The sequence below is a fragment of the Phalacrocorax aristotelis genome, chromosome W (genome assembly GCF_949628215.1).
Source record: "Phalacrocorax aristotelis chromosome W, bGulAri2.1, whole genome shotgun sequence".
NCBI classification, from domain to species: domain Eukaryota; kingdom Metazoa; phylum Chordata; class Aves; order Suliformes; family Phalacrocoracidae; genus Phalacrocorax; species Phalacrocorax aristotelis.
Window position 1 is genome coordinate 25,377,187 of NC_134310.1, and position 20,420 is coordinate 25,397,606.

Genomic DNA, 20,420 nt, shown 5'->3' on the forward strand with positions numbered 1-20,420 from the left:
GCCCAAAGAGTGCCCTGGAATCAACCCTCCTTCCACCTCCATGTCACTGTTACTGTCTCTGCACAAGACACAGAAACTGAGGCACAGATCAAGATGCCTCATGGCAGCAGTTCACCACCCTGCTGGGCACTGCTGGGCACCACCGGGCACCACTGGGTACCGGTACCAGTGCCAGTGGATCTGCCCCTCCCCTGCCCACCTGGCCTGGCTTAGCAATCATGGCTGCTCCCGGGGCTGAGCTGGGGCTGTTTAACCAGCAGACAGGTTTCACCTGGAGCCTGGTGGGTCTCAGAGGGGGCAGGCCCATAAATGCCTGCTGGAGCTCATTCTGAGTGGCTGCCTTTATAAGCCAGCAGCTTGGGTGCTCTAAGGGTTTTACCTTTCTTCATTTCACTTTGTCTTTTAGGAGCCTTAGTTTGGAGGAGGGGAGGTTTGGGGCCTGCTGCTTGCAGGTCTCTAGGAGGTAAAGACAGCTCTTTCTGCCTTTCTCAGCACTGCTAAGCAGGTAAGGGCACAGCAACGAGCTGCCTCTGCTTCCCCCATCCCTGGGCTGGGGGCTGCAGCCCAGAGCAGGGCTCTGCCCTGGGGCTGGCTGCAGTTGGGAAGCCTCCTACCACTGTGCTTCTCCTTTGTAATGTCCCAGGTGAAGGACAATGTCATCAGGTAGTTCCGGGGTGGCCTCAGGGCTCGGTTCCCAGCCCAGCTGCAGCACCCCTCAGCTGGAACAAAGGAGTTCCCTCCCGGTGCGGCATCTCCTTCCACCGCAGAGCCGCTCGCTCGCCCTGCTCAGCCAGGAGGACTTCTTAAGAAGCTTCAACGGGTACGTGGCCGCTGGGATGAGTGGGGGGGCTGAGCCCTGCTCTTGCCTTGTGTTTGTCCCCAGGGGAATGTGTCCCTTGTCTGGGATGGATTGGGGTTCACGGTCTGGCACTGGTGCTCCCAGCATCGGGAGGCACACGGGGTGCAGGCTGGCGTTGCTCCCCTGTAGTTGATGGCCCTGGGTCTCTGCGGTGTCTCTGCCATCTGCACTGCTGTAGCTGAGACCAGGCAGTGCTGTGCATCCCAAAGGCCACCAGCTCACACCCCTGTCTCTGCTGCTCTGCCAGGAGCTTCTCTGATGTGAGTGATGTTTGGGGGGCTGATCTGTTGGACTGCAGCTCCTCCACCCCCGACCCGCAGCTGGTCCGCAGGATTGTGTCCCAGGTGGAGTTCTACCTTTCTGATGAGAACCTGGCCAAGGATGCTTTCCTTCTGAAACATGTCCAAAAGAAGAAGATGGGCTTCGTCAGCATCAAACTGCTGACGTCCTTCAAGAAGGTAGGCAGTCCATGGCACCTGCCAGCTGGGGTGGGAAAGGGCCTTTGGGTGGAGGGTGTCTGGGTGTGCTCTGTCTGTCTCTGGTGGGGTGTGTGGGGAGGTCCAGGCTCCCCTCAGGCTGTCTGTGTCCCAGGGAAGTGCTGGTGGTGCAGAGCTGGGCTCTGCTCCCTGCCCTCGGTGTGCTGCAGCAGTTCTGCAACCAGGGAGGGTGGCTGGGGAAGCAGTGAACAGTCCTCAGTGCTGGATTTGCCTCTTCTGCCGGTTGTCCCCCCGCGCTGCTTTGGGAGAGACCATCCCTTAACCAAAGAAGCGCAGTGAAGTGCTGGTGGTGTGAGGTACTGGGAAGCGGCAGCTTGTTGCTGCAATCCAGGGGCACTGGAGACCACCTGCTGCAGACCCACATCTGCTCATGTGAAAGGGGGATGGTGCCTTGCCGTGACTTCAGCGTGCCTGGATGATGGATTGAGGGTGGTCCCTGCCTGGGGACACTCATGGGGACGCAGTGGCTCCCTTTCTCCCACAGGTGAAATACCTGACGCGTGACTGGCGGCTCACACTCTACGCCCTGCAGTTCTCGGAGCTGCTGGAAGTGAACAAGGAGGGCACCAAAGTGAGGCGGCGGGTCCCCCTGCCCAAGTCCCTGCGGAGCTTCTCCCCCAGCAAACTGCTGCTGGCCTGGGAGCTGCTGCCGATCCAGAATAACTTCATGGAGACCATCGTGAGTATGTTCAGCCCCTTTGGTGCCATTGTATCCATCCGCATCCTGCGGCCGGGCCGCAAGCTGCCCTCGGATGTGCGGAAATACACGTCGCTCTTCCCCGAGCTGCTGAGAAAGCGCTGTGCCCTGGTGGAGTACGATAGGCTGGGGAGCGCCCGCAGGGCCTTTGAGCACCTCGGCCGCCGAAGCCACCGGTGCGGTGAGAGCATCAGGGTGGTCTGGCTCTGCTGGAAGGTCTCCAAGAAGGAACCTCAGAACAAGAGGGAGGTGGCGAAGAAGCTGGTTCACCAGTGGGATTGGAAGGTGCAGGCGGCGGCCACGATCTTCCCCTATGGCATTGGGGGCTCCCTGCTCTACCGCTCTCCGGAGTCAGGCAATGCTCCAGTGTCACCGTCCCTGCTCCTGAACACGGAACCCTCGGCACCCACCTGGCCATGCAGCACCTTCCAGCCCAGGGACTTTAGCAACACCTTTACAAGATCGCTCCTCACCAGGAAAGTCTTCCCCCCACTCGGGATGGGCTTGGGCACCGGTGGCTGCCACGGCTTCCGCTCCAGCAGGGAGTGGCCCCACGGCTGCGGCTGGGGGAGCGGGGTGGATACCTGGGCACCCAGGGGCAGCAGGCCTGCTCTGCATGCCACACCTCCTCCCAGAAATTCCCTGGCAGGAAATCGGGTGCCTGAGCCCCTTGGCCTGTGGGGTGGGGTGCTTCGCCTCCCGATGTTCCTGATGGCACCAAGGGCTCCAGCAGCAGCACGGGGAGAGGAAAGCTCACCCTCCGGCACCGAGGCTCATTTACCTTTGGGTTTGGGGATTTTTCTTTCTCTTCGTTTCCACTTCACTCGATCAGAATAACTCTGTGTGGGCCCTGAGAGCTGCGGGCAGTGGTGGTGCAGCTGGTGCAGGGGGCGGTAGTTATCGGTTGATGACAGTGCTCAGAGCAGGTCAGCATGTGAGATGAGATGCTGAGCAGCAGCGACCCCGGGAGCTGCACCATACCATGCTGGTGGCACCGAGAGGGCGCCTGTGCAGTCTCCAGAGGGGCTCCCAGCACCCCAGCGGCATCACTTGGGACTGCTCAAAGGAAGGGGGCTTATCCCCTACGACCACCAGTGCTGGGGCTGCTCTGACGGGACCTCACCCCACACCTTCTGCAAGCCCTACCCGCAAAGCTGAGGTGGTTCCCCGAAGTCGTCGTTGGCTGCACTGGCCCACGTTGTGGATCTCGGATGGGAAATAGGCAATAAAGAGGGACGAATCTTCCAGGCACTTTCTGGCTGCTGCAGTGAGTTTTTTTCACTATTCCCAACCCCTCTCACCCCCCCACTCCCACCATTTTTGGTGTTGCAGCTGCCCACGGTGGAGGCAGAGAAGGGGAGGGGGTTCCCTGGCTGGCCTGCAGCTCCCTCCCTCACCATTCTGGGGGTGATTTGGGTTATTTGGGTGGGTGAGGGAGGCAAAGCCGGTCTCTGGAGCTGAGTGAGGTGGGAGTGAGGAAGGGTGTGATTGTCTTGATTGGCTTTGAGGGCCTTTGCAGCAAGCCCTGTCCCTGCTGGAGGGGACGCTGGTCGTGCTCAAGACGGAGGCCTTGCAGGCCTTGTTGGGGTGTGTCTGTGCCCTCCCCAGCCCCCGAGCTGTGTCCCTGTCCCAGGGTCCCCGTGCTGCTTTCTGCGTGGGACTGTGTCTGCGAGTCCTGCAAGGAGCTGTCTGTCGTGGCTCCCCCACCAAAGGGCTGCTTTGCCCGGGGAAGCCTGTGTCCGTGCTGTCCCCCCTGCCATTGCCTGCCCTGTGGGCAGTGAGTCGGCCCTGGCTGTGTCTTGGTGCCCTTTGGGGCTCAGCAGGGCTTCTGTACCCCTTGGGTGCCCTTTCCCGGTGGCCCCTGTGCTCCCTCCCCCTCCCACACAGGCACACAGCCATTTGCAGGAACAGCTTTTCATGGAAACAGAAACCAACACAACAGATACCAGCAAACCTATGACATCCCCTTCTGCCCCAACCAACCCCCGAAAGCACACCACCCCTACTCAACCACCACCCACTCCCCCCATCTCCTCCACATCCCTGCCATACCCCCACTGCCACCCACCAACACCGTCCTGCCACTCCCCCAATACCTCGTCTCCCCTCCCTCCCACCTGATTGGGTGGAAGGTGTCCCTGCTCATGGCAGGGGGGTTGGACTAGGTGGCCTATAAAAGTCCTTTCCAAGCCAAACTATTCTATGAAACAGCGTTTATCTGCCTGTTCTGTTTGCCAGCGGCTCGATCCAGCCTGCTGCTAGAGAGAATGCCACCGTATGTGCTGCTTTTCACTGCCTCCCTCTGGCCAAACTGTCCTAGGACCTCAGCTATGGACTTGTTCTGCCAAATCAGTGTAAAGAACTTGGGGGCTTGTGTTGTGCTTGGGTGGCTTTGGGGTTTTGTTTGGGGTTTTTGGTTGGGTTTTTTTTTGTGCCATAGTGCAAGTTAAATAGTGCTGTGGTTTGTCTTATGTCTGAGTAATTCTGAATATAAAAACACAACGTGCAAAGGAATTTGGAATTGTCTCCTGGAAGCACAGACACTTCTGGTTCTTGCTGGAGTGAAGAAGGAGCAGAAGAACTTATTTCTTCAGCTCCCAACCAGAGAGTAAATGCAAAAGTCGGCTCCCGAGATGGAGAGCCTGCGCTCCGGCACCCACTCCAGCGCTGCTTCTCATTTTGTTCTTTTATTGGTGTCACGTTGGGCAAACTTCCAAACCCCTTTCCTTCTGTCTTGAGGAGTGCTTTTCAAAAGGAGTTTCTCATTTTGCCCCTCCACCTGACTAGATGCTATAAAGAGTCAACCCTCAAAATGCTGCCCTTGAAGGTTAACCTCCTGTATGACATGAGAAACGCAAAAGTCTGCATGACTGTGTTGCAAATAACGTCTACGTGTTTGCTTGTGCCTCTGTAAATCCCAAGCCACGCTCTAAATTGAGGTATAGACCAGTGCAGAAGACGGGTGGCACGGCAGAGAGGGGGGTCCAATAGTAACCCGCACACTATGTCGGAGCAATCGGTTGCTGCTCAAAGTCAACATCATCAGCCATTCATAGGTGAGGAGGCTGCTTTCATGTGTTAGATACCTCACATCTAGGCTTATAACTTTAAGAGGAAGGAAGGTCTTGCCCAGCAAGCTCCAGCTGTTCTGCATTTGTTTGCTTGGCTAATAAGTCTACAGTACTGTATATGATATAGATACTATATAGGATATATTGAAATAAGCTCTTGTAACATCACACTTGCTAAGTTTATTTGCTGACTCCCACACCCACAGGAAGGGTTTTCCCTTGTGCCCTCAGGCCTGTTGGTTCCCTCTAAGTATGTTTAAAATTAAAATCCATCAGGTTTTGTCCCAGTTGGATGGAAGGCGTGGAGGTCCTGAAGAGCCTTGCTAAGGCAGGCAGCCGGAGGGAGAAGAGCGAGTCTCTTCATTGCAAAGGCTGCAATATGTATCCGATGCAGATGATCCATAGGGATCTTCTTAGGAGACAGGCTCTCTGGCTTTGCTGGTCGTGGGTCTATGTGTCTCCGTCCTCTCCAGCAGAGGTACCAATCTGTGCTGGTTTTGGCTGAGAAGGGGTTAATTCTCCTCACTGTGGGGGGGCAGCTGCCTTTCCAGCTTCCCATGCTCAGGCCAACAGGATGCTGGGTTGCATCAAAAAGGGCATCGCCAGCAGAGATAAAGAAGTTGTTATCCCACTCAGTGCTTGTCAGGCCACACCTGGAGTACTGTGTACAGTTCTGGTCCCCACTATACAAAAAGGATGTGGACAGGCTGGCAGGGGTCCAGAGAAGGGCCACCAAGATGATCAAAGGACTGAGAAGTCATTCATTACTTCCCATGGGCAGGCAGGTGTTCAGCCATCTCCAGGAAAGCAGGGCTCCATTTATGTGTAACGGTTACTTGGGAAGACAAACGCCATTACTCCAAATGTCCCCCCCTTCCTTCTTCTTTCCCCAGCTTTATATACTGAGCATGATGTCATATGGTATGGAATATCCCTTTGGTCAGTTTGGGTCAGCTGTCCTGGCTGTGTCCCCTCCCAGCTTCTTGTGCACCTGGCAGAGCACAGGGAGCTGAAAAAGTCCTTGACCAGTGTAACTGCTACTTAGCAACAACTAAAACATCTCCACATTATCACCACTGTTTCCAGCAAAACTCCAAAACATAGCCCCATACTAGCTACTATGAAGAAATTTAACTCTATCCCAGCTGAAACCAGGACAGTATCCACCCCTTATTCCATACCATTTACATCATGCTCAGGTTCCACACTTTCCAATACAACCTCACTAACCTCCACCCCCTCTTCCCATCCTTTGATAAAATACATGGATATCATTTAGTCCACGGCTTTGGTCTCCATCTGTTCTTGTGGTCACTCAGGACAGGAGAGGTGGTGTGTTGCATGGAGTTACTGGGCACCAAAGCCAGCTCAGGTCGGGTCACTGCTGCACTTGCACTGCTTCTTGAAAGGCTTGTCCCCCATTGGTTTGGGTGGTTCCTGCTGTAGTAATTCCTATAACATGCAAGTCAAATCACAGGTTACAACAATTCTCTATCCCAGCTGAAACCAGGACACTTGGCTATGCACTTTATCACCCCATTCTCAGCATCTACTGAAGCGGGACTTTTGCTTTGATCTGTGTCACAGCTCTCCTCAATGATATAGTCGTAAAACAAGTGCTTCTCTCTCTCATTTCCCTTCTCTGGCCTTCAACTTCTGTTTTTCCAGGCTTACATATTTAATTGTTATGGCTTAGCAGAAAATTCCAAAAATTCCATTTTCTTTGGGATATCAGTCCTTCTCAAATTATGTCTATTTAAACTAGAAAACAGCCTGTGCCTTTGGTTCAGTCCGAACCTGTGAGCAAAGCAGGACTACAAGTGTGTGGGTGTAAAATGCACCTCGAAGAACTACAATTATTTCCCAGAAGCTTTTCTTCTGAAATAGACCAATACTGCTCACATCCGATCTCCATTTTGGATAACTCCAATCCAAATTTTTATGATTACCTAGTAGCAACCTGAGCACTTCAAGGAGGCATGAAGTTCATGCCGTGAAAGGCCGAAATCAGGACTCAGTAGACTGAATGACTATTAAGCAGGTATTCTTTATTGCAGCACTGGATGCGCAGGGGATCACGCCTCCTAACGTCCGTACCTGCACAGGGTTAGTTGCATAACTTATACAAGCTTTACATACGTATTCATTAGCCTTCCGTGAAAGGATTTAAATATTCATTACTTTCCAAGAACTCATTATCATATGCAAATGTCCTTTGCGCATGCCTGTTGGTGTCTCCGGGTGGTCGTCAGGGGTCTCTGGATGAAGGATATACTCTTCCTCACTGTGTCCGCTAGTTAACTTTTGCTTTTGCACAAACTCAGTTCTGAGATCATGTATATACTGTCCTTGAGGGATAGTCTGTTCTGGTTTAGTGATTGCTCTGCAGTTCCTTATCTTTATGGTTCTGTACGTTTGCTTTTCTAAGGTTAAATGTCATCACTGTAAATTTGTTTAGGCACTTCTTGTCTTGAAGCCTTTCTGATTTCCCCAAAGCAACAAGTTGTAGTCACAACAGCTCTAACTCTATCAATCCCTCCTTTTCTTTTGAGGACTTGTAGCTTACCTGCTACAGTCCTCAATATAAGAACTTACTAAGTCTCAAATGGAGACTATTATAGAAGTGTTTTGCAGGGATGAATGTCACGGACTCCTGACAGATGTTCTGCAGAAGAACTTTATTGTCAGCTTTTCACTGCTTATATATCTTTTTGACACATTCCTCACGCGATCATGTGCACAAACAATTTCTGTTATTCGTCAGCTAGCTCTAAGCACATGCCTTATGCTACATTCTAATAGGCTGTTCTATTTTCTCTAGCTTATTTGTTTTGGCTTACTTAAATCTTTCTTGGCATTCCCACGCTCCTGTCTCTGTTTTTTACTGCCGCATTGCTTCAGTTCAAGGATGTGTCAAACAGTGCTAAGTTACTTGCAAATTCATCCCCCACATCTCCCCCGTTTTTATTTTGTATTAGCCACACATTTTTTACTGTTCTCTCTATTAATCACTGCAAGCACTGACAAGAGAATGGCAAAATTAAAAGCAAAATTAGGAATATTATTAGAAATACTATAGCCGTTTTTACTATTTCCTTGAACCATCCTGTGATTCCCCATCCAGTCAAGCATGAGTCCCCACAAAACATGTTGTAAAGGGATTATCCGCACTGGCTGAGGACAGGCATATTGACTCCTGTCCCGTTAAGTTTGCGAAAGTAACCCAGACATTTTTTCATGGTTGGACAGAGACCCACGAATGGCAGATGCTGATGATGGCGAGGAAGGTGATGAGGCCGCAAGCCATGGTTTCACTCCTTTTGCCGGAATCCATCGGGGACTGCAACCTGTGGAGACACAACCATATCCTCTCCCCCAAGTTATTAGCGGATGAGGGCCTTCCCACAGGCCCATGTTTAGATTTTTTATCATTACTAAGGGCTGTTCTGAATGTTCAATAGACGTTGAACCACGTTGAACCACGTCCACCACGTATTGGGAGTCAGAGGGGCGGTAGGCCAGAATTGAAAGGCCATTATGACTGCGTGCAGCTCCACTATTTCTGGTGAGCCGCGGAGAATCTCACCTTCATGCTTCCAGACTCCGTTCTCTTCCCACGTTACCACTGCTTTGCCTGACTTCCCTGATCCATCAGTAAATACCGTACAGCCATCGACCTGCTGTCTTTGACACAATGGTCGATTTTCTATTTTAACATTATAATAAAAGGTAAACATCTTGTGTGGGGGAAGATGGGTATCTAGCTTTCCACTAAAGCCTGTTAAGGCTAATTGTAACTCTAGGCTATTTTGAATACTCCAGGTAAGATAAGTTTTTACGATAGGTAACACAGTAAGTGTTGGTTCTTCCCCTGCAAGTTCTACTATTCTCTCCCGTCCCTTTTTAATAAGGTCAGCAAACATTTCTATTTGTGTGGCAATGGTCTTGGTAGGTTGGTGGGGTAAAAAGACCCATTCTAGAATAATGAGAGGGTCATTATGTCATGGATCCCACTGTCCCATTATAGCAAGAGGCTGCTCCTCTTGGTTACAGACAAACAGTGTGAGTGGGACGGCATTGTTGATTCGACAGTTTGTCGTTGATTATCTGTAGTGCTTGTTGTGCCTCTGGTGTCCAACTTCATGGTGCGTTTATATCGGTGTCTCCTTTTAACAGGTCAAACGGGAGTAAGAGTGGCATTGTCAATGCTGCATTGGGTTCGAATCCAATAAATATTAGCTAATGGTTTCTGTACATCATTTAAGGTCTGAATATTGGCGGTTATTCCCACGTTTTGAGGCTGGATGGTTTGTTCCAAAATTTTCCATCCTAAATACCTCCACCGAGGTTCTGTCTGTATCTTTTCAGGGGCTATCTGAAGTCCTGCATCCTGCAGTGCTTGCTTTAAGGCCTGAAGGGGCCTCTTCGAGCACAGTACGAATTGGCCCCGCTAACAATAGATCGTCCATGTAATGGTACATGGAAATATTTGGATAACATTGTCTAATTGGCTGAATTGCCTTTGCAACATATGACTGACACATTGTTGGGGAGTTTTTCATTCCCTGAGGGAGTACAGTCCAGTGATATCGATCCATTGGCTCCCCCTTATTAAGTTTTGGCACTGAAAAAGCAAATTTTGGAGCATCGTCAGGGTACAATGGGATGGTAAAAAAGCAGTCTTTCAGATCGACAATGATTCTTTTCCAATTGGATGGAATCATTGTAGGTGATGGTAGGCCGGATTGTAACGAGCCCATATCCTCTATGACTGTGTTTATTTGCCGTAAATCATGCAACAATCTCCATTTTCCACTTTTCGTTTTGATTACAAATACTGGGGAATTCCATGGACTGTTTGTTGGTACTATGTGTCCTTGCGCAAGCTGGTCCTGGACCAGCTCCTGTAGGGCTGCGACCTTTTCCTGGGTAAGCGGCCATTGATCCACCCATACAGGGGTCTCTCTTGCCCATTTGAGGCGGAGCGGCGGTCGCACCTCAATGGCCGCTACCGAAAATTTTCAGGGGTGGAGATAGTAAATTTGCACTGTCCCATCACATCACATCCCAACAGGCTGATGGGAATCGGTGTGATATAAGGATGAACAGCGCATGTCGTTCCCTCTTGGGTCTTTATCGTGAGGATTGTAGAACTTTGAAATGTACTGGACAGGCCTCCGACTCCTACTAATCTGCTATCTGGGGATGTTGTAGGCCATGTGGAAGGCCAATCTTTGGCCGCGATAACTGTAACATCTGCGCCTGTATCTACTAGTGTCATGGTTTTAGCTGGGATAGAGTTAATTTTCTTCACTCTAGCTGGTATAGTGCTGTGCTTTGAAATTAGCATGGAAAAAAAAACCTGTTGAGGTAACACACAGATGTTTAGGCTGTTGCTGGGTAGCGCTTATACTAGTCAAGGACATGTCTAGCCTCCCATGCTCTGCTGGGTGCACAAGAAGCTGGGAGGGGAGGGGGCACAGCTAAGAGAGCGGATTCAAACTGACCAAAGGGATATTCCATATCATGTAACGTCATGCCCAGTATGCTACCTGGGAGGGGCTGGCCGGGGGAGGGGGGAGCAAGCGCGGCTCGGGGTCGGGCAGCGTCGGTCGGCGGGTGGTGAGCGGTTGTATCGTTCGTGTTTCCGTGGTTTTTTTTTCCTGTTTTCCCTTTCCCTTCCTTTTCCCTTTTATTATATTAACATTATTGTCATTATTATCATAATCATTTATCATTATCATTTTATTGTAATCATTAAACTGTGCTTATCTCAACCCACAAGTTGGGGTTCTTTTGCTCGTCCGATTCTCTTCCCCATCCCACAGGGGTGGGGGGGTGAGCGAGCGGCTGCGTGGTGGTCAGTTGCCAGCTGAGGCTGAACCACGACAACTAGCATCGTGCATTGGCTCGTCTGTGGCTGCTCGGTAGGATTCCACAGGGTTACATGTATGGTTGGATGATGTCACGTGATATCTGACGTCCAAAAAACAGCTGGTTGCCCTGTTGATCCACACCCAGCAGAGCCACGGCTTGTTTCACTGGCTATAGGTACTATTGCTCGAAAAAGTATTAATTGCGCAATCTGGGTTCCTTTTGGAGCTGACAGTGGTGGGGCCGGTGTCCAAACCATAGCTTGTATTTGGCCACTATAATCAACATCAATTACTCCGGGGAGGAAAAACAGGCCTGTCATGGTGGTACTGAAACGACCTAGCAACAGTGCACTACACCCTCCCCCAATTGGCCCCTTCACATTCAATGGAATGTGATGTACATGTGTGTCCCAGAGAGGTGAATCTTCTACTGTGGCAACATCCAGTCCAGCACTCCCTCGGGTGCTGGTGGAGAGGGCGCCCACGGTGGTAAGGGGGATGGTTGCATTCCAGGTGGAGTTGGAGATAGTGCAACCATCACATGTGATGCTGTTCCCATCGGGGGACCCTGCTTTGATTCTTGTGATGAGGCTTCTTTTTGTTCTGTTCCTAATTCCCGTTGTCCTCCAGATAATTCATATCCAAGGTAGGTTACTTGTTGCTGCACCATCCGCGCTTTCTGTTGAGAGACTCGATACCCATTTAGTCCCAAAAAGTTTAACAAACTCCATTGTATACAATCAGGTTTTGTTTCAGTTGCTATTAGTAAGTCATCCACATACTGTAAAAGGACTCCCTCCCTGGAGGGAGGATCCCACGTTTCAAGTTCTCGTGCTAATTGATTTGCAAAGATTGTTGGACTATTTTTAAAACCTTGGAGTAACACTGTTCAGGTAAGCTGGGTTTTCCTACCACTGGTAGGGCTTTCCCATTCAAATGCAAATAAATTTTGACTTCCTTTGGCTAAAGGCAAATGGAATGTCATGGTTCAGCCCCAGTCAGCAACTAAACACCATGCAGCCGCTCACTCACTCCCCCCACCCCTCTGAGATGGGGGAGAGAATTGGAAGAGCAAAAGAAAAAAACGAAAACTCGTGGGTTGAGATAAGCACAGTTTACTAATTAGAATAAAATAATGATAATAATTATAATAATTATAATAATATTGATTATGATGATAATAACAATAATGATAATATAATAAAAAGGAAAAGGGAAAAAGAGGAAAAAACCCAGAAACACAAATGATACAACGACTCACCACCCGCCGACTGACGCTGTCTGTCCCTGAGCCGCGATTGCTGCCTCCCTCCCCCAGCCAGCTCCTCCCAGGTAACATACTGGGCATGACGTTACATGATATGGAATATCCCCTTTGGCCAGTTTGAATCCGCTCTCTTAGCTGTTCCCCCTCCCCTCCCGGCTTCTTGTGCACCTGGAAGAGCACGGGAAGCTAGAAGAGTCCTTGTCTAGTATAAGCACTACTCAGCAGCAACCAAAATATCGGTGTGTTATCAACATTGTTTTCATACTAAGTCCACTATGCCAGCTGCAGTGAAGAAAATTAACTCTATCCCAGCTAGGACCATGACACAGAAGAATGTGTCTTTTAAATCTTATACTGTAAACGATGCTTGATTATCCTGTAATTTCATAAGTAAGGTATAATGGTTAGCTACCACAGGGTCGCAGCCTCCTTTGGGCACATCTACCTGCTCTGGCATGGGGTCCTCCACGACCTGCAGAGTGGATATCTGCTCCACCATTAACCTCCATGGGCTGCAGGGGGACAGCCTGCTTCACTGTGGTCTTCACCAGGGGCTGCAGGGGAATCTCTGCTCCAGTGCCTGGAGCACCTCCTCTCCCTCCTTCTTCTTCACTGACCTTGGTGTCTGCAGGTTTGTTTCTCTCACATATTCTCACTCCTCTCCCAGCTGCTGCTGTATAGCAGTTTTTCCCCCTTCTTAAATATGTTATCCCAGAGGCACTACCACCATCACTGATTGGCTCAGCCTTGGCCAGTGGTGGGTCTGTCTTGGAGCCGGCTGACACTGGCTCTATCAGACATGGAGGAAGCTTCTAGCAGCTTCTCACAGAAGCCACCCCTGTACCCCCCCTTCCCTCCCCCCCACCACTACCAAAACCTTGCCATGTAAACCCAATACAGTGCTAATGCAGTACACTCTGAGAGCTCCACCTTGAGATTCATAACATCCCTTTATACATCTTGCTTCACTTGACACAAAGAATGCATAGCACTTCTTTTGCTTTTGGAGGTGTGAGGTCTTGGGGAGAAAAAACAACATAGGTAGCTTAAACTAATGGTCCAAATAAAACTCATCTCAGGTATGGGATGAAACTAAAGGTAACTATGTATGTATTTTGCCTGTTCTCCCAACAAGCAATGAATTAATGTAAAAAGGGAACAGGCTGTTTGTCGGTCCAAGCATGTCCTCGCAAAGGATGAAAATACTGACTTCAGATACCTCTGAGGCACTGAATTCCCAAGCAACGCAAACAATCTTATTAGGGCTATATAAGAAGGGCCTAGGATAACTCTGAATACTATCAAGATGATAATTAACAGAAATTGATCCTGGACAGACTTCGAAGAGTCTGACAATCTTCCATTCAACTTGAACAGTCGATAAGGACCTGCAATAACGACTAAGACGGGACAAACATGAAGTCAAGAACCTAGTCCGCTTAAATAGAATCATAGAATCATTTAGGTTGGAAAAGACCATTAAGATCATCAAGTCCAACCATTAACTTAACACTGCCAAGTCCACCTCTAAACCATGTCCCTAAGTGACACATCTACACATGTTTTAAATACCTCCAGGGATGGTGACTCAACCACTTCCCTGGACAGCCTTGTGACTTTACAAATCTTCATGTTCTTGTCTGGATTCCTGATTGTGATAGCCTGCTGCTCAGAGTGAGAACCACCACCTTTTTTTCTCTAACAATGTTGCCACCACAAGAAAACTGGAGACACCTTACTAAACTCACCATCCTTTTGAACAAAATGCAGCTGAAACTCTGCACCTTCTCTTTCAGCAACTATCTGAGAGCAGTTCTACAAAGTATTCAGTGTCATTGCCTATAAAAGGATGGGTGTGGGGATTTAAGTTTGATGTGTAGCTAGTGCCCCAAAAACATGAGACAATAAATGTTTGAGGAAATGTGTTTTGATATGCTAAAAATGTTCCTTTTCAAAACAAAGACAATCATATCAATAAAGTATCTTATTTACAGACTTTCATTCAGTCTTTAAGTGCTTCAGGAGCTTTAGAAGTGAAACAAATTTATTTTTTGTGGAAACTGAAACACAGAAATTTCCAGCAATGTCCTTAATGTCACAAATCCTAGGGGGCAAAAGCACTAGGAATAGAATGTAATACCCTACTCACTGACTCCACTAGCTTTACCATGTGTTACAAGCTATTTTATATCATTTTCACACTGAACTAGGCCCAGAGAGGGAAGGAGAGGGGGGAGAAAAATGCATCAGAATCTGTCAGAACGCTGGAGAGGGGGAAGCTACATCATATGTGTTAGGTATTTCTGGACTGCTTCTCACCATAACATAGGCTTTATGGATCTAAACGTAACAGAAATTTGGATGGAATGATAAGCAAATTTTTGCTACTACAAACAATGGAAAGAAGAGTAGTAGGATAGAGAATTTTTCTGATTTCCTTTCCTCATATACAGATTTTAACAATAAGAGCAGCAGTAGCATAGATATAAAATCACCTGTGTGAGCTGAGAAAGGTGAATGAGACCAAGGCAGAGCTGGAGACTGGCCACTGCCCATCAAACTCTTCCTGTTACTTGTTCTATAACTGTGGCAAAAGGAGACGAAAGAAGACATTAGCATCAGAAAAACAGCACGTACCACATACGGACATTTTGAGATTTTGTTACTTTGTTCCTTCACTTCCCAGTCTCCTATTAAAAATCAGAGCTTTTTTTTTTGTAGGACTCGTTCATGTCCAGGATGTCTATGATAACACTGGATAATGGAAAAGACAGTAGTTTACAAAGAAAATGCACCATGGATACTTTTCAGGCTTCCACATTTGCTGTTCTGTGCAAAGACCAACATTCCCCTGTAGAGTCATTTACAAAATGGTCTTCCCTGTCTGCAGCTTGTTTCTCTGCCATACACTTTTACTAATATATAAAAATATACAAGCTGTCCTGGTTTTGGCTGGGATAGAGTTAATCTTCTTTCTAGTAGCTGGTATAGTGCTGTGTTTTGGATTTAGGATGTGAATAACGTTGATAACACACTGATGTTTTAGTTACAGTTGAGCAGTGCTTACACAGAGTCAAGGCCTTTTCTTGCTTCTCACCCCACCCCACAAGTGAGTAGGCTGGGAGTGCACAAGAAGTTGGGAGGTGACACAGCTGGGACAGCTGACCCCAACTGACCAAAGGGGTATTCCATACCATATGACATCATGCTCAGCATATAAACTAGGGGAAAAAGTGGCCAGGGGTGCGCTGCTTGGTAACCAGCTGGGTATCAGTCAGCGGGTGGTAAGCAACTGCATTGTGCATCACTTGTTTTGTATATTCTTTTCTCATTATTATTATTTTCCCTTTATTTTCTGTCCTATTAAATTGTCTTTACCTCAACCCACAAGTTTTACCTTTTTTTGTTCAGTTTTCTCCCCCATCCCATTGTGGGGGAGCGAGCGAACGGCTGTGTGGTGTTTAGCTGACTGCCGGGTTAAACCACAACACAAGCATAATGTGAAAAACAATCTCAGTTTAGAATCACTGCTTGTTGCTGTACGCTTCTATGGGAGAACTTATCTTGGGCCGCATATCTCCGGGACACAGGGCTCTACCCACCCTGGGGAGAGTGATGCACAGACATCAATATGATGGATACAAAATGTCCGTTTATTTAGCTGCGTCACACGCTTATATAGCTCTTGCGCTTCCTGTTCCTGCCACTCCTATGGGGAGGAGTCTATCTTTCCGTCACATCCCGTGATTTTCCGGTCGCCGATCCCTGTCTATTCCCCTACATCTCCCCCTCCCCATGCTACGAAAAATTCTACAAATCTACTTGCGTAAGCGGATACATATTGCGATCAGGTCTATATTCATGTAACTCTCGCAGGCGCTCTTTGATTTGTCTTATAACACAGCATAACAATGGCAGCCCACAAGTAACCATGGTTACTACACACAACAAGATCCCCCCAATTATTACTATCCAATCCCAGTTCATATCTCTCTTTTGCCGCCCTTCCTCAGTGTTGCTCTCGTTGCAATATTGCTTGCGATCTTGTCAAGGAGCTCATTTCTTTTCCCAATGGCACGGCTAGCATGAGGATCCATGTCAGCAGACCCTGCAAAGAGACAACTCAGAAAGGGATTATTCATTGTACATCCTTGCACAGTTCTGCTTTCACACACTTTGCAGGCACCCATTCTATGCGCCCTTCATTCTCAACCGCAGCGTAGCCCCTCCCCAGGCATCTCAGTTTCCATCCTCTCTCCCATTGCTCACTGCCTGGGAACCTTACTCGTACCTGCGGATAGCGCTCGCCTGCTTGAGCTTTGTCAAAATGCTTCTCCACTGCTGTAACTTGCTCCTGCCCGCGTATAAAATGATTAAGCGAATATAATGCACGCATTAAAATAGTTTGCTGAGCTGCTACGGGTATAGCTCCCTTATACCCCTCCCCCTCCCCAAGCTGTATTATTTTTGCTTTCAAGGTGCGATGAGCGCGTTCTACTATTGCCTGCCCCGTGCTATTGTAAGCAATGCCGTGTTTTAATACAATATTCCAAGCTTTACACCATTCTTCGGTTCTTCGAGCCCGAAAGCACGGTCCATTATCTGTTTTTATCTCGGTAGGCTTTCCAAGCCACGCCATTACCGTGGTCCAATGCGCAGTCAAATGCGTTGCGGTCTGCTTCCGATGTTGAGTAGCCATGATGACTCCACTATATGTATCAACTGTAATTGCCAGGTGCCGTCCGGGGGCCAACTGTGGACATTCAGTAAAGTCAGTCTGCCAGATAGCATTTGCTTCCAGTCCTCGAGGGTTGACTCCTGCCTCCCACAATGGCGAGTGCTGACAGTAAGGACAGGTGGCTACTACTTCTCTTGCTGCTCTTATTGAGATGCCACACTCCTTTGCCAAGGCTTTAGCACCCAGGTGCAGTTGTTCATGCAGTTTCTTTGCCTCCGCCAATGTCCAGACTCCCGCGGCTGCCTCATCAGCCATGCGATTCCCCTCAATCAGTGGTCCAGGCCCCGTCTGATGACTGCGAATGTGAATTACTGTCACAGTTGCTCCTCGCTGCGATAAAGCAACCTCTAGCATCAAGGCAATTTCCGTGTGTGGTACACCCTCTCGTTTCATGGACATGACTAATTTATACACGTATAAGGAGTCTGTGCACACATTTATATGCCGATCTATATCCTTTCGCAGGGCCATCTCTAGCGCTTTCGCCTCCAGCCACTGCACACTTTTACCCTGCTCTTCATACGTCTGGCGCATCCAACTATTCTCTTGTTTCCACACTACCGCCGCTCTGTTCGTCTTCGAGGAAGCGTCTGTGAAATATGTCGGTCCTGGGTGAGGGGCATCCAAAACTCTACTATCCACACTTAAATCCACCACTTTGGCTGTCTCGGCCCACCTCTGTACCGTGCCTGTGACGATTTTCCCTGGGTATGAGTATACTGCCAATTGTACATCCTCTTCACTCTCTACCACCTTCCGCCATTTCTCCCCATTCCACGGCACTGTCAGCTTATCTGGCTCCTTCCCAAAGATTCCCTTGCTTTCCCGTCGCAGACGCCAAATCATTCCCCCGGCTACCTTGACTTTTGTGGAGAATGCATCCTTGGGAACCTTCTGATATACCCATCGCAGTGGTTTTTCTTCCCCCGCCCGTATTTGATATAGCAATCCTAACCCACCACTGGCGGTCAGAATCCAACCTGCAATTAATTCCTCCTGAGGGTCCCACCGCCATACTCCTTCCTTTTGCATTCGACGCTCTATCATCTGCAACTGCTGGACTGCCTCAGGGTCTAAACTCCTGGGCTCCCATGGGTCGGTCCCTTTCAGCAACGCATAGAAAGGTTGCATCTCCTCACCGGTGACACGCACGAATGTCCGCAACCACTGCAGTGCTCCTACCAGCTTCTGTACATCGTGTAAATTTTTAACCTTAGGTGTAAGTTTAATAGGCTGAGCTTGTATGGAATCCCCTTGTATTCTAGCACCCAGAAAGCCACACACTGGTCCTCGCTGTACCTTTGCCTCAGCTACCTTGAGGCCCTGTCCCGCAAGGCCCCTTTGGGTGTCTGAAAAGACTTGTTCACACAACGCCTGGGTGGGCGCAGCTATGAGGACGTCATCCATGTAGTGGATCACGTAGATTCTCTCCTGATACTGCTGCCTTACTTGCTGCAATGCAGAAGCCACATACCTCTGGCAGATCGCTGGAGAATTTTTCATCCCCTGCGGAAGTACTGTCCACTGCCATCTACTACCTGGTTCTGCGCAGTTCACCGCGGGCAGAGTAAAGGCAAATCTCTTTCTATCATCTGGATGTAGTGGAATGCTGAAGAAGCAGTCTTTGATATCTAAAACAATGACTCGCCATCCTTTCGGGACAGCACTCAGATCTGGTAGGCCAGGTTGGAGAGGCCCCATGTCCTCCATTTGCTGATTTACTGCTCTAAGGTCATGCAGCATCCTCCATTGGTTTTTATCGTTCTTTTTTATAGCAAATATAGGGGTGTTCCACGGGCTCATCGAGGGCTCTAGGTGCCCTGCTTCGTGCTCTCGTTTTACTATAGCTCTTACAGCCTCTGTTTTCTCTGTTGTCAGGGGCCACTGCTCCACCCAGACGGGCTGTTCGGTTTTCCACACTAACTTGTGGTGACGAAACCTCTCTGAGGCAGTGGCCCTTATGCTAAATTTTTCAACCCGATCCCCATCTGGGCAAGGGCGTCTCGCCCTAACAAGGGGCTTGCTACCCCATCTGCTACTAGTATGGTCACTACGGCCGTGAGGAGCTTCCCTGCCTCCTCGTCCATGACTTCGAGTTTCACAGGGCAAGTACTAGTCCTCGTCTGTTGTTCTCCTCCTACCCCTATTATACGTTTTCCCATGGCAAGGGGCCAAGTTGGTGGCCACCGTTCGAGTGGCATCACTGTGACATCTGCCCCGGTATCCACTAACATTCCCAGGCATATCCGTGCCGGGCAACTCAGCTCTTGCGGGGTAATCATCACTGCTGCCATGGGTCTCTCGTTACAGCCTATGACCAAGGCCACGCGGGGGCTGTAACCTGCAAATCTTGCTGGTTCTGCTCCCCTGCCTGAAGTTTCACTCCCCCTTGGCCCGCTACGGTGGGCCAAGCTTCTGGCGCTGGCACCATGATGGGGGCCATTTGACTCACAGGAGGCGCGAATCCCCCTCGCTTCGCCCTCCTTTGGCCGTTTCCCGGCTTTGTGGTTGGACAATCTCTTGCCAGGTGTCCTGGCTTCCCACACACCCAGCACCTCCCTACTGGGCGTGCTCCTCCTCCATTACGTCCTCCCCTTTCCGCTAACGGGCACCCAGCTTTAAAGTGCCCTTGCCGTCCACACAAGTGACATCTCGGCCCCACCCCGGCCGCTTGCACCATCACCCTTTCTTCGCTTCCACAGTCAGGGTTCTGGCAGACGTGCGCTCCCGCACTGCCATGCTGATTCAACGCCTCCTGGCGCAAGACATGCCTGATGGTTTGACCCAACGGCGCCCCTACCGCCAGGGTGCGGAGGATATCTTGTGTTTGCGGATTTGCTTGATTTCGGAGGCAATCCATAAGGACTGCCTCCTTGGCTGCTGGTGGCAATTCTGATTCTATAATAGCCTTCTGCAACCTGTCACAAAACATTGTAAAAGGCTCAGCTAGTCCTTGCTGTATCTTTTGCCAAGGTTCTGCTTTTTTCTCATACCTGCCCACTTCGCTATACACTTTGCGGGAACTCTGTTACCGCTTGCAGCTCCCTGCCCCTCCTCCAGGAGCTATCCGGACAGGGAAGATCCCGGGCATCTCTATCCTTACTCCATCGAGGCTACAATCTCTGGCTATCAGCCGCCAGTTAGGTAACTCGACTGACTGTCGCTGGGGCGCCCCCTTCGTTAAGAGTCCTGTCTGCCGCCGAGTTACTTCCCCTAGTGCGCGCATAACCTGCTGCAGCTGCCGCAACACGTCCTCCGGGGACCCCTCCGGAGCTGCAGCGCCCCGGACGTCCTTTTTTGATGGTCCCTCTCCTCCCTCCTTCTGACTGGTCCTCCGAGTCTCTGCTGCCTTATGCCTCTTTTTTGCGCGCTGCAGGCAAGCTGCCCCCTCTTCCCACATGTGGGCATCGGTTTC

General features: G+C 49.6%; 1 protein-coding gene across 1 annotated transcript; it reads left to right on the top strand.

Moving 5' to 3' along the window:
- The first annotated feature begins 653 nt into the window (after positions 1–653).
- Positions 654–2,907, top strand: LOC142049752 (la-related protein 6-like). The gene is given in 4 exon segments (XM_075077684.1): positions 654–820; positions 1,107–1,317; positions 1,841–2,753; positions 2,756–2,907. Coding segments are annotated over 4 exon segments (1,443 nt in total).
- The last annotated feature ends 17,513 nt before the right edge of the window (positions 2,908–20,420 follow it).